Below are 13498 nucleotides of genomic sequence, written 5' to 3'. Positions count from 1 at the left end.
ATAAATCTAACAAAAAAAAAATCTACATATACAATTAGCTAGAAAAAAAAATGGGAGTAGTTAAAGATCTCCAAATCTCGATTATTTTCAAGTCTGTATTGCTCTACTCATGTATACAGATTTGTAGCAGCCATGTTTGCAACCCTTTTCTCCACAAACACAACTCTTCCCTTTCCGGTGTTGTAAACGCTATGGCGAATTCAGCGGAGACGAAGAGATGGATGGTGAAGATAAGGAGACAAATCCACAGGAATCCAGAGCTTGCTTTTGAAGAATTTGAGACTAGCTCTCTCATCAGAGATGAGCTGGACCGAATGGGGGTTCGGTATCAGTGGCCGGTGGCTCGTACAGGTGTCGTCGCGGCCATAGGTTCGGGTTCTCCTCCGGTTGTGGCACTTAGAGCTGACATTGACGCTCTGCCAATCCAGGTATAACTTGACCAGGTGGTCCTAGGTAGTTTAATTAGTTTGAATTATGGAGTATAAGACAAACAAGCCCTTCATTATACAAAATGCAGCCACTTTATGTAGATTTTGTTGATTTGACAGTTGTTGGTTTAGTATCCATGGCCCATTTACTTTGATTACTTCTGAGTGTAGGATGAATTCATACAAATAATTCAAGCTAATTCATTTTTTACTTTGATCAATTGTTTAATTTCGAACATGTCTATTTCATCCTTCAAATTACACCGTTAATGGTATAGTTGCACCTTACAGACATTTGAATAGTACTGTATGTGTTTGTGGTATAGAATCAACAGCTGAAGATCATATCCACTCTAAATTTATCAAAATATCCCCAGAAAAAAGAATTAAGACAATTTTATTCTTTTCAATGCTAGGAGATTAAGAAATGCAGTAAATATTTCACACTCCATGTTAGGTAGAGAAAAAAGTTTAAAAAAGAATAAAATAAGAGATATAAATAGAGAATAACTATTAGTAGTATTACTTTTTGTCAAAAATATAAAGGCATAGACTCTAATGAAGAACTAAGGGAGTAGTACTTGTTTGAACTTGTAGTGGCATGTGCTGATTAATGACTGTAATTTTCGTTGCATATAGTGTGAAAATTAAGAGTGGAGTTAATTAAAAGTGGTAGCAATAAGCATGTAGGAATTGAGAGAATGGGAGCACAAGAGCCAAGTGAAGGGCAAGATGCACGCCTGCGGCCACGACGCCCACACCGCAATGCTTCTCGGCGCTGCATCGATTCTGCACCACCTCCGCATCTACTTGACGGTAACAACTCAAACACATAAATTAAAACACTTTGTTTAACTGATGGGAAATAATTTAGATGGCGCAGGGAACGGTGGTGCTGATATTCCAACCGGCGGAGGAGAGCGGCGAGGGCGCGAGGGAGATGGTGAGAGAGGGCGTGGTCGACAACGTCACCGCTATTTTAGGGCTGCACACCGTGCACGGCTATCCACGAGGCGCAGTCGCTTCCCGCCCGGGGAAGTTTCTGGCCGGCTGCGGGAGCTTCAAGGCTGTGATCGGCGGCCGTGGAGATGCAGCCGATCACATCTTGGCTGCTTCTGCTTCGATTATAAGCTTGCAGAATATTGTGTCTAGAGAGACTGACCCTTTAGACTCTCAGGTGACTACTTACTACAAACTTCATCCTTCTGCTCTTTTATTTTATTTTTGTTTGAATGCGATTTCTTCTTCTTCTCTTTTTTCTTGAGGTGGTTTCTGTGACTATGGTGCACGCGGGAGATGCAACCAATGTAGCCACGATTGCGGGAACGTTCAGAGCATTCGGCATAAATAGCATGAATGCAATTAGGAAAAGAATTGAAGAGGTAATTATTTCAAAAAAATCATTAAGTTAATAGCCATTTACTAAATTCTAAAATTTGGTTAAAGTTGCGTCACTTCTATGAAGTTTGAAATTAAAAATACTAAATTAACAATGTGATATATTGTACTATAAAAATTGAAATTTCATGATTTAATAATTCAATTGTAAACTTCATGAAACTCATCAGAATTTGATCAAATTTTATGCTTTAAATAACTATTAACTTAAAATATACGGTAATATAGTACTAGAATAAAAAAAGAAAAGAAAAGTGGGACGCTTCCAAATGATTTTCCAGTGCTTTTGTTTCTAGGTTATAAAAGGTCAAGCTGCGGTGCAGCGATGCTCGGCGGAGGTGGAATTCGACGGAGAAGAGCATCCGACGCTTCCGCCGACCATAAACAATGAGAAAATATACGAACATGTGAAGCAAGTTTCATGGAATGTTGTTGGGGAAGAGAAGACGATTTTGGCTCCAACGTTTATGGGGAGTGAAGATTTTGCAGTATACTTGGAGAAAATAGAAGGATCGTTCTTGCTGTTGGGAGTTGAAAACGAAAAGGCAGGATCTGTTTACCCACCTCACAGCCCTTACTTCACAGTTGATGAGGATGTTCTTCCCATTGGAGCCTCAATCCATGCTCTTTTTGCAATTTCTTATCTGCTCAATCTAACTACCCCTTGCCAATTGCTAATTTGATTTACTATTATTGTCATCTTCAACTATTATGCTTTAATAATTTCAGTTATGCATACATAGTTGCATGCTCCATCAAACTTTGAGTCGCGATAATATAGTATAGTACATATAACTAGTAATTCGATTTTGCACATTTATAAAATACATAGATGAATTATTGGTGTTTGTATATACAAACTTTGTGTGCATTTCGATTTTGCAGATTAACTTTTTTTTTTTTGAGAAAATACACGAACCTACATAAACATTGTCTATGGTTTCCAACAATCAAATGATCGACGGTGATTTATCACATAGTTTTTTTTTTATTAGGATAATAAAGCCTATATAGGTACGCAATTCAAATTCTTTCTTAAACAATTTTATGTGCGATCCCACTATATATTAATATCTCTATTCTAATAATATTATAAAAGAAATAAAAATATTTATAATGAGATCATTATGAAATTTACAATTTTACTAATTATGAATTTGTTTAAAAATTCATAATTTTATTAATTATTAAATAATTAACCCTAAATCATTAATCGACTTGAAAATACTAGAACAAGTTATAAGTGTAAAAACATGATTAAAATCTAAAGAAAAATAGAAAAATGATAGTGTGATACGGCTAGGGATGTCAATCTAGCCTGAAATCCGTGAATCAACCCGAATAATCCGATAAAATTATAGGGTTAGGCCCGGAAAATCGCAACCCAGATACAGAATAGGGCTACACGGGCTGACCGTTCGGGTCAGCGGGTTATGCGGGCTGGCCCGGGTGGGTTGCAGGTTAGCCCATGGGTTGGACATTTAAAATAAAAATATAATTAAAATTTTAGGTTATGTACTTATATGAAGTATATATGGTAATTACAATATTAAAAGCAGCGTTGATATGAAGTATATATGGTAAGTACAATATTAAAAAGCAACATTGGTATGAAGTATATATAGTAATTATGTATTCTCTCTCAAATTGAAAGTTAGGGTTTTATGGAATATAGATGCTATTAATATTTATTCATATTAATGCCGCATTACATCTTTCCTCTCGAAGTGAATGATCTAGTTGAAGCTTCAAAAGTTATTGATGTAGAAGAATCTCATTCAACTTCATAGAATTTATTTTTGACATACTACTATCTATACTATCTTTTTTAACTACTTCGAAATTTTTTGGGGGTATATAATTAAGAATGTCATTCAACTCCTTTTAAATGCATGATTTCCATTTAATTGTAGTCAGATTCACGTGTTCTACTAATTAGCGATATGTTTATGTATTTTGTTTCAATCTTCAATTATTATTATTTTATTTCTCTTGATCACTTTGATAATACTTTTAGTATTTGCGATAATCTATATTTTTTTTAAGTTAGAATATTGGATTGGATAGAAAGTACTACCTCCGTCCTCCAAATTTTGACATACTTTGACCCGGCACGGGTTTTAACAAATGTAATGGAAAGTGCGTGTTGAAAAAGTTGGTGGGATGTAGGTCCTACTTTTAAAGTATTAGTTTTATAATAAAATGTGAGTATGAATGAGTTAGTGGAATATGAAGTCCACTACAAAAAATGGTAAAAAGTGAAGTGTGTCAAATTTTCAGGGACGGATAGTAAACTGTGTTAAAATTTGGGGACAGAGGTAGTAACACATAAGATCACTTTTGGCCCGAATAGCCTGTGGGTTAGCTCGAAACCCGAAGATTTAGGGCTAGGGCCGAAAATTTATAGCCCGAAAAATTCACAACCCGAATAACCCGCACCCAAATAGATCGACAACCCAAATGGATTGGCCCGAACTCTAGCGGGTTAGTCCAATTGACGTCCCTAGATACGGTAATCGGGTAGTAAAATGGAAGGTAGCTTCTCTCTTGCTCTGGTCATTGAAGACACTCTGTAATACATTTGATAGGCCGAAACAATTGGGCTAGTGGTGTAAGCCCTCTTAATAAGCCCAACTTTTGGTAAGAGCAACTGAGAATTGTTTGATGATTGATCTATCTTCATCTACTTCTTCCTCTTCAAGCGCCGTTCCATTGAATTCTATCCCTGTCTTCAACAGCTTCGCTCCGCCCAAATTAAACATACACCTAAACTAATGGTCTCTACTTCTGCGCTTTCTCTCTCTTCTCATCTAGAGGTACTCCATACATCTCCTCACTTCTACTTTACTTAATCTTCTGAATTTTGTTTATGGTTTGATTTCTGCTATCTCAGATTAGTTTCGCTTTTAGAAGCAAACACACAACTCAGCTATGGACCCTCAGCTCCACCAACAGCTCTTCGCTAAGGCGCAGCCGCCATTTTACTCTAGTTACCTTCAATTCCGAACCATTAAGCTCTAGAAAATTCGAAATCAGAGCGGCGGCGGCCGGCGGAGGCAGTTCCAGGCGTACCGGTAGTTCTCGTAGGGTTTACCAGGAGTCTCAAGCGCAAACTCCCATTGCTCCGGTCACACAAGCTGCTTCCTACATTCTGCCTGCAGGCGCATTCGTAATCGCCACTTTTGGTATGCCTTTCGCGCCTTATGAGTGTTTACCTTTTTTTTTACTGAGGTACTACATGTTTTCGGCATTTATAATGTGCGTTGCTGGTTGTATTGGATTCCATCATAGCTTGCATCTTTTTGATTATTTGATTTATGGAAAAGGATACTTGTTTTATTTGTAGAATTTGGGGGAAGTGTAGGATTTAGGATACTTTGACCGATTTGCTTGCATTTGATGTTTTGTGGCAGTATGGTATTTATTATTTGAGTTAACTTGATTTGCTGCTCCTTGTATAGCAGTATTCAACGCATTATGCTCGATTGGATCGAATAGTTAGTGTAGTAGCCACTGCTCTAGAGTTGTCATAATGTAATTTGTGATGACTGTCTGAGGGAGTTATGTAGTTCTCAATTGGTAACTAATCTGTGCTTTCCAGCTGACAGTTTTATGGAAATTGGTGGAGAAAATTCTAGTGCCAAAATCGGCTAAGTCTGTAGCCGAAGAGGATAAGCCTGCCTCTGGGGAGAAGTGGTCTTTCTCTCAGGGGATAAACTTTTTGTCACCTTCTGGTGCCAAAGTTGAAAGGGAATCCAGAATGCGGTTAAATGATTTTGCCAGGGAGCTTAGATCATTTAGCAGCATTGACATGTCAGGTATTGGAATGTTTATTTTGTGTTCACTTGATGCTGAATTTTCCACTATGACAAACCATTAGTCTAACGCTAGACGGTGCTATTAGGTCGCAACTTTGGAGATGAAGGGTTATTCTTCCTAGCTGAGAGCTTGGCGTATAATCAAGTAAGAGTTTATTTAAACTATATCTTGTTCAGCTATAAATCACCTTGGAAGATTTCTGCCATTTACTCCCTACTTGTAATCTTGTATCATTTGCAGACTGCAGAAGAAGTGAGTTTTGCTGCAAATGGGATTACTGCTAAAGGAATAATGGCTTTTGATGGGATATTACAGTCAAATATTGCTTTGAAATCTCTCAACTTATCAGGAAACTCTATTGGAGATGAAGGAGTGAAGGTAGACTTACATAAGATAGCGCTATTTGTTTGGAATTATACAATTATTACATGTTAACTCTTATACTGATGTAAGTATATAATTACTCAATTTTGTTTATCTATTGAATACTGTTTGACCTAACCTCTTTCATGGTTCAAAGTTTTAGTCCCACTCAACAGTTTTTATTTATTTATTTATTTTTATTTTAGATTTTTTATTGTTGCAGTGTTTATGTGACATTCTGGTGAAAAATTCTGGTATTCAGAAGCTACAACTTAGTAGCAGTGCATTTGGAGATGAGGTTAGCTTACTTTTAGTCTTTGAAGATTTATTAAGATCCAGACATGCTCCATCATGTGAATACCTTGGTAACAGTCATGAAATAGCCTAATTTGTCGTTCTTATTTTTTATGTGTAGGGAGCAAAAGCTATTGCTGAGATGTTGAAGAAAAATTCGACCTTGCGTATCATTGAACTTAATAACAATCTAATTGACTACTCTGTATGAAATTATATCTTGCTGTACTACACACAATCTCAGTTTGTGTAAATATATTGAGTCTTACCACTGATTCTGTTTGTATTAACTTTGGAAATGGAGGTAGGGATTTTCAAGCCTTGCTGGAGCGCTTCTTGAGAACAAGACTATACTGTCTATATACCTCAAGTAATGATCTATTTCACCAAAAGACTGCTCAATATTTTTTAATAAATACATAAATATCAAAGAACTGATGCCTGATTATCTTCTCTTGGTATAGTTTTCTGTGAACATGCATTTTCTCCTTTAAGAAGAAACTTGTCTTCATTTGTGTAAGTATTTATTTTTGTTCTATTCCAGTGGTAATTATGGCGGTCCCCTAGGTGCATCTGCACTGGCGAAAGGTCTGGAGGGAAACAAATCCTTGAGGGTATATTTTTATAATTTTTCTTTGTTCGTATTGTCTCACCTTTAAAATTATGTCAGTCGTGCAATAACCAAGAAACAAGAAGACTCATGCACTGTAAAGATGCAACACCATATTCATATGAACTTTGTTCCCCTGGAAAATAAACTGCCTAATTTGCATAGACACATGATTGTTCCATTAATACATCATGTAAAAAGTGTGGGTGCTTGCTTATTTCTTGATGGAAATAAGAGTGGCATCTTATGTATTGCTATTGGTTACTGGGCATGGGATTTCTGTAACGAAATATTACAATGGGCTGTAAATGTGTGTGACCAGTTTCCTTAAAAAATTTAGATTCATTACCGAGGTCAGTGTTTCACTGTAATTATCTAGGAACTCTATTTGCAAGGGAACTCTTTTGGAGACGAAGGTGTCATTGCTCTAATGTCTGGCTTGTCTTCTCATAAAGGTCAGTTGCAGCCACTTTCCTTTCCTCCTGATGCGTACTGCAGCAGATCTGGCTTTTAATATGTTCATGCAGGGAAGCTTACCGTCTTGGATCTTGCAAATAATTCGATTGGTGCACGTGGAGCCTCTCATGTTGCTGAATATATAAAAAAGAGCAAGAGTTTGCTGCTGATTAACCTTTACATGAATGATATTGGGGATGAGGTAGTTTTTCCAATCTGCTACTGAAAAAAAATGCAGCTGTGACCTCATGGTTTCACCCAATTCTTACCAATTTTGATACAATATGTACTAATTGTTCTCTTATATATTTTCTTTAGGGAGCTGAAAAAGTAGCAGAGGCTTTGAAGGATAATCGTTCAGTTACAAATGTTGATCTAGTAAGTATATGGAAGTATGGAACTCATTATGATCTGTGAAGTGACTCTATCCTCGAATATGTATGCTTGACCCCTGGTACTCCCGAGTTTTTGTGATACTTGAGTAACAGTTGTGAATTTACTTGCAGGGCGGAAATGACATCCACGCCAAAGGGATCAGTGCAATTGCTCGTGTTCTGAAAGATAATTCTGTTATTTCTGCTGTGAGTTTCTCACTTTTTGCTTCTCAGTATCTTAGATGTGATGTACATAATAAAAGCCATAAGTTCTGTTCCAGTTGGAAATCGGTTATAATCCAATTGGCCCTGATGGTGCAAAGGCTTTAGCTGAAGTTCTTAAGTTTCACGGGAATGTAAAAGACCTCATGCTTGGTTGGTGTCAGGTATGAACATATAATAGTCTACCACCCTTTTTGAGGATGTATTCGAATATATTCTGTATGAACAATTTTTACAGATAGGTGCAACTGGAGCCGAAGATATTGCAGATATGCTGAGATACAATAGCACCATTTCAAGTCTAGATCTCCGAGCCAACGGGCTCCGAGATGAGGTTTGGCTTATTAATGCTGTCATTCATTGTTCTTAATATGATCCCATGCATGTTATCCCAAGTAATAATCTCATGATCTCCAGGGCGCCATATGCCTTGCTCGCAGCTTGAAAGTCGTGAACGAATCTTTGGTGTCGCTCAATCTTGGCTTCAATGAAATCAGAGTATGAAATACCTCTTCGAAAGTTCTGACTACATAGTGTAGGCTTGTGTCATTATTTTATAGCGCCATTTCCCCCTCCTGATTCAGGATGAAGGGGCTTTTGCCATTGCTCAAGCGCTCAAGTCGAACGAAGATGTAAGGCTCACATCATTAAATCTCATGAACAATTTCCTTACCAAATTGGGACAGGTAATTCACTTTACATATTCATTCTCAAAACTGTTTAATAATATATCAATAGGTAGCTTGAAATAAACCTGAAAAAACCTGCAGAGTGCAATCACAGATGCAAGCGATCATGTATTCGAGATGAATGAGAAGGAGCTTACTATTGTTTTCTAGATAGGAACATATAATTCTTTTTCCTTTTTTTTTTTTTTTGAGGTTTCCATTTGGCGATGGTCTTAAGAGATTAATCCATATTAGATAATACCTTTTCGACAGAATTAACTGGGATTATTTCAGTAGGGGAAACTATAAATTTTGACCACTTTATATCATTTTATTTTTGATTTTGTTGTTGTAGCACGTTTTATTGGTGTAATTTATGTTTTTGCGTGATTAAGAATTTACCAATGGGTAAAAGTTAGTGTTCTTTTTTCATTTTGGGGTGTTCACAACTATTATTTCCTTCCATTTTAGTAGTAACATGGCCAATTACTTTTTCCCACTTTCACCAATAGTATTGCTAGGGGAAGGTGGTGGGAGTAGTATTTATCAGAGCCACGATAACATTTTTTGTTGATTTCTTGGTTTTTTTGGACTAAGTTGAAAATATATTGAAGATTTGCCATTTAAATGTGGTACATGTCAAAATTGGGGCGTATAGTGTAGGCCTTGGTCCCCATGAGTATGGGGTCATCTAACTAACATTATATCATGACTGAGAATTCATGCACCATATTGATTTTTTCAGACCTAACTCCAGCTGTTCGATGCTAAAGTAAAAGCAAGTAGTGTTTTTTTACGTGGAAAATAATTAGAGTATTTCTCTTGAGTAAACATACTGGTAGTAAAATCTTCCTCTATGATATGTATCACCGAAGATGATCCATTTTTCATTTGTCTTAATCAAGATAACCTATTAGTACTAAATATTTTTTTTAATTTTTATTTTCTCTCTTACTATATTCTTCTTACTTAATATTCCATAAAATAAAACTATATATAATCTTGTACCACCTAATAAACGGATCACTGGAATGGAGGGAGTATAGTGTTTTTGAAATTTATTGCACATTAGAGTTTTGTGATTATTAATGGAGGGCAAATTTTATTACTCCCTCCTTTGTCTCAAGTTAGTTGATTTTGGTTTTTTTAAAGTAGTTGAACAAATTTTTTTTTGATAAAAATTTTATCTTTTCTCTTTTACTACTATTTTATTCCCTTTCTTAATTTCTGTTTTAATCTTTAATATATTATTTTTTAAAATTTTGTGCTTAAAAAAATGCATCGACTGAGGGAGATTATTTGTTTATAGTTTATACAGATTTGGCGAGAAGTTATCTTTAATTTGTTAATGAATAGCATGAAACAATACGTTATTTGAGTTGTCTTCCATACATAAATTTATTTGGTATTCTGCTATAGTTGGTGCGATTTCAGAAGATTGTAATTCCAAAGTGAAGTAGTAGAATCCAGCTCACTGTCAGATTGTAGAGCTGTCCTATCGAATTATTTAGGCCCACCCCCACCTCAAATAGGACTCTCTCTTTTATCCATTGCCCTTCCCGTCCCAGTTTAATTAATACTCCATCCGTCCCGGATAATTCGGGTCATTTTGACCGGATACGGGTTTTAAGAATTATAATGAAAAATAGGTTGAAAAAGTTAAGTGCAATGTGGGTCCTATCTTTAGTTTTATAATAAAATGTGAGTAGGAATTAGTTAGTGGAATATGGGGTTTACTACTAAAAATGGTAAAAATGAAATGGGACAAATTATATAAGACGGGCCGAAATTAAAAATTGGGACGAATTATCTGAGACGGAGAGAGTATTAGTACTTCCAAATTTCTTTAAATATACGGATAAATTTCAGAGACTCTCTTCACATCCAAATTTCTTTAAAATTTAAAACTTCATGAAAAATAGAGAGATACTCTATTTTCTCCGAAAATCGTCAAATATCTCACATTTGTTTACTTATTTGATGTATCTCAAAAAATTATTTATTTTATTTTTATTAATTTTAATAAGTAAATCTCATATCTAACTAACTATCAATAATTACTCCTATAAAACTAATACTTTATTAATTTCAATCTAGGTGGAGCATTTTTATTTTTGGAAAATTCAATTTTGCGCAATATGGTTTTATGAGTTAAGTGAAAAGTGTAAAACACAAGAAAGATAAAATAGAGAGGGTAATGTTTCTCTTCAAGAAACTATCATTTATAGTGTGACATCCAAAAAGGAATGTATCACTTAGAGTGAAACAAAAAGAGTATATAAAAATAGAGTTAACATTTTGATTTTTCAACTCACTGTCCTTTACACAGTCTTGTTTTTTTCATTCTGGGACTCCGCAAATGGTATATAGGTCACATATCCCACTTACATTTCATTTAAAACTAATACTCTCTTCGTCTCCAAAGAGTATGAACATTTGGTGCGACACGAGTTTTAATGCATAATTGGAAAAGTAAAAGAAAGGTAGAAAGAAAAAGTTTTTAAATTATTGTTAATAAAGATTAGGGCTGGGGAAAAATACTGAAATATCGGCCTTATCGTACCGAAAAAATATCGAAAATACCGAATTTTCGGTATACCGTGACTTTCGGCATGGTATGATACCATACCGAAAGATTCCGGTAAGGTAACAGTATGAATTTTCAAATATCGCGGTATACCGCTGCATACCGAAATTCGGTATATACTGTAAATTAAGGTATATACCACAAAAATATAAACACAATTATATTTTAAAATATATTTTATATATTTTTAAATTATAAAATCTATTGTGAAATATAAATATAATTATGAATAAATTATATTTAATTTATTTTTAAAATTATAAATTATAAATAATATTTTAAAAACTCTAATTTTCTATTTTAATTGATGTTGAAAGTCAGGTATACCGCAAAAGTAAGGTATACCGAACTTCGGTACGGTATACAGAAAATGAGGTACGGTATCGGTATGAAAATTTGTCATACCGAAAATAAGGTATACCGAAGTTTGGTATACCGAAAACTTTGGTAAGGTAAAGATATGACTTTTTCACATACCGTATTTACGGTAAGGTATACGGTATGGTGGTTTCGGTAAGGTACACCTTACTTACCCACCCCTAGTGGAGATTGGGTCTCACCTCAGTAACTCAGTAGAGAGAAAGAATTTTCCAAAATTAGAAAGTTACTTTTTAGGGATATACTAAAAAGGAAATAGTTCATACTTTTTAGGGACGGATAAAGTATATAATTGAGACCTATATTTTACTAACTTCTTCTCCCACTTTTCTTTGAATTTCTTAAAACCGCGATGGAGAGAAATTTGAGTCTTATTCGCAAATGAAGGGTATAATATACTTGAAGTAAATTTCTTAAAATTCGTACCAGTCAAATATGAAAATTCTATGTGTTAGTAAATAAAGTAGGAGAAAAACTAATATTCCCTCTGTCTCAGGATAAGTGAGTCACATTCCGTTTTGGAATGTCCCACTATAAGTGAGTCATTCCTTTTTTAGCAAAAAATCACATCTCCTACTTTATTATCCACCTACTTTATTCTCTCTTTATTTCTCTACTTTTTTTTTTCTCTCATATTGTACTCTTTATATCTTAATTCTTTAAATATCAATTTCCTAAATCACTTGCCTTAAAGAAGTGTTTTGCTTATCTTGGAACTGAGAGAGTATAAGAGACAATAAAAGTGTTGGTTTTTGTTAAACAAGAAAATGATTCATTTGCAGTGAAATGACCTAAAGAAAATACTCGCTTGATGACGGTAAATATTCACATAATTATATAGGCGGAAGTAGATACTCTCTCCGTCTCACAGTAATTGTTACTCTTATTGTGACACGAGTTTTAAGAAATGTAAATAAAAGTTGATTGAAAAAGTTATGGAATATGAGATTCATTTTTTTATATTGGTTTTATAATACTTCCTCCGTTTCTTTATAGTTGAGTCATTTTTCTATTTCGAGAAGTTCCTTCATAATTAGTCATTACCATATATGGTAAAAATTTTCTCTTTCTTACTTTATTTTTTCTACTTTATTCACTTTATACTTTATTCTTTTAACTTTTCCTATCTCTTACTTTTTTATCTATTTATTTAACACACTCAACATTCCTTTGTAAAACTCCGTGTCGAAAAGTTTCACCTCAACTATGAAGAAACGGAAGTAGTAAAATGTGAGTGAAATGAGTTAGTGGAACATAAGACCTACTTACTATTTATAGTAAAAATGATGTGTTATGAGACGGACCAAAATGAAAAGGAGTGAAAATTATTGTGGATCAATAGGAGTAATTTATATCCCAAAAAATAAGATTTTAATACGGTACTGAGTTTGATTATCCATCCAACTGGAATATTGCTGGATTCCCATCACCCCTCTGTCTGCCTGCCTCGACACATGCAACGCAACATCCGTACCATGGTATCATCTCTAATTTATCTCTTTCTCTTCTAAATTTTACCTAAAGTTCCGGTGTATCACTTAATTAACTACAAGTACTAGTACTTATTTAAAGTAGTAGCATCACATGAATGAATATGTTTCGTTTTTTGGCAATAAAACAAATGCAATATTTTCGAAACAGTCGTGAAGTTATTAATGGTGTTAGAATCAGATAGAATGCAAGAAACTTGTGAAGCTCCATAAAAAGTCACAACTTCAAAGTAGTAGTACTATATAACTTAATCCAAGTCTTATAAAGTCATTAATCCTCGTGTTAAATATTTTCACACTGTATTTATACTGTACTCCTTATTAAGATAACCAAACACGCCTTATTGCTGCAATGAAATTATGGTTTTCTTTTTTCAAAAAGAGCGGCCCTAAATGACGCACTAATGGACA

At 34.7% G+C, this 13498-nt stretch overlaps 2 protein-coding genes across 4 annotated transcripts; both read left to right on the top strand.

Annotated features, from left to right (window-relative positions):
* On the top strand, positions 1 to 2586 carry LOC125204814 (IAA-amino acid hydrolase ILR1-like 6). Of its 2 annotated transcripts, none has more exons than XM_048103549.2 (5): positions 1 to 428; positions 1119 to 1244; positions 1303 to 1605; positions 1694 to 1810; positions 2123 to 2586. In XM_048103549.2, exons 1-5 carry the CDS (start codon positions 51 to 53, stop codon positions 2507 to 2509), a joined length of 1311 nt encoding a protein of 436 aa, XP_047959506.1. In that variant the 5' UTR covers positions 1 to 50; the 3' UTR covers positions 2510 to 2586. The 2 variants fall into 2 exon arrangements, with proteins under 2 accessions (XP_047959506.1, XP_047959507.1); XM_048103550.2 differs by having other exon boundaries at positions 2 to 428; positions 1312 to 1605.
* Positions 2587 to 4482: 1896 nt separating this feature from the next.
* Positions 4483 to 9064, top strand: EMB2004 (RNI-like superfamily protein). 2 transcript variants are annotated; one of them, XM_048101476.2, is made up of 18 exons: positions 4483 to 4642; positions 4720 to 5011; positions 5435 to 5644; positions 5731 to 5789; positions 5886 to 6023; positions 6232 to 6306; positions 6424 to 6507; positions 6611 to 6672; positions 6847 to 6916; positions 7292 to 7367; positions 7440 to 7570; positions 7687 to 7746; positions 7875 to 7949; positions 8024 to 8128; positions 8203 to 8298; positions 8382 to 8462; positions 8549 to 8650; positions 8735 to 9064. In XM_048101476.2, the coding sequence occupies exons 1-18, from the start codon at positions 4601 to 4603 to the stop codon at positions 8801 to 8803; spliced, it is 1827 nt and encodes a 608-aa protein (XP_047957433.1). In that variant the 5' UTR covers positions 4483 to 4600; the 3' UTR covers positions 8804 to 9064. The 2 variants fall into 2 exon arrangements, with proteins under 2 accessions (XP_047957433.1, XP_088916137.1); XM_089060011.1 differs by having other exon boundaries at positions 8707 to 9064.
* The last annotated feature ends 4434 nt before the right edge of the window (positions 9065 to 13498 follow it).

This window comes from Salvia hispanica, chromosome 6, assembly GCF_029641045.1.
Source record: "Salvia hispanica isolate PSC_SH4W2 chromosome 6, Shi_PSC_v1, whole genome shotgun sequence".
Classification (NCBI taxonomy): Eukaryota; Viridiplantae; Streptophyta; class Magnoliopsida; order Lamiales; family Lamiaceae; genus Salvia; species Salvia hispanica.
Note: the sequence above shows the minus strand (reverse complement) of the source record. Positions and strands in the feature narration are given on the sequence as shown.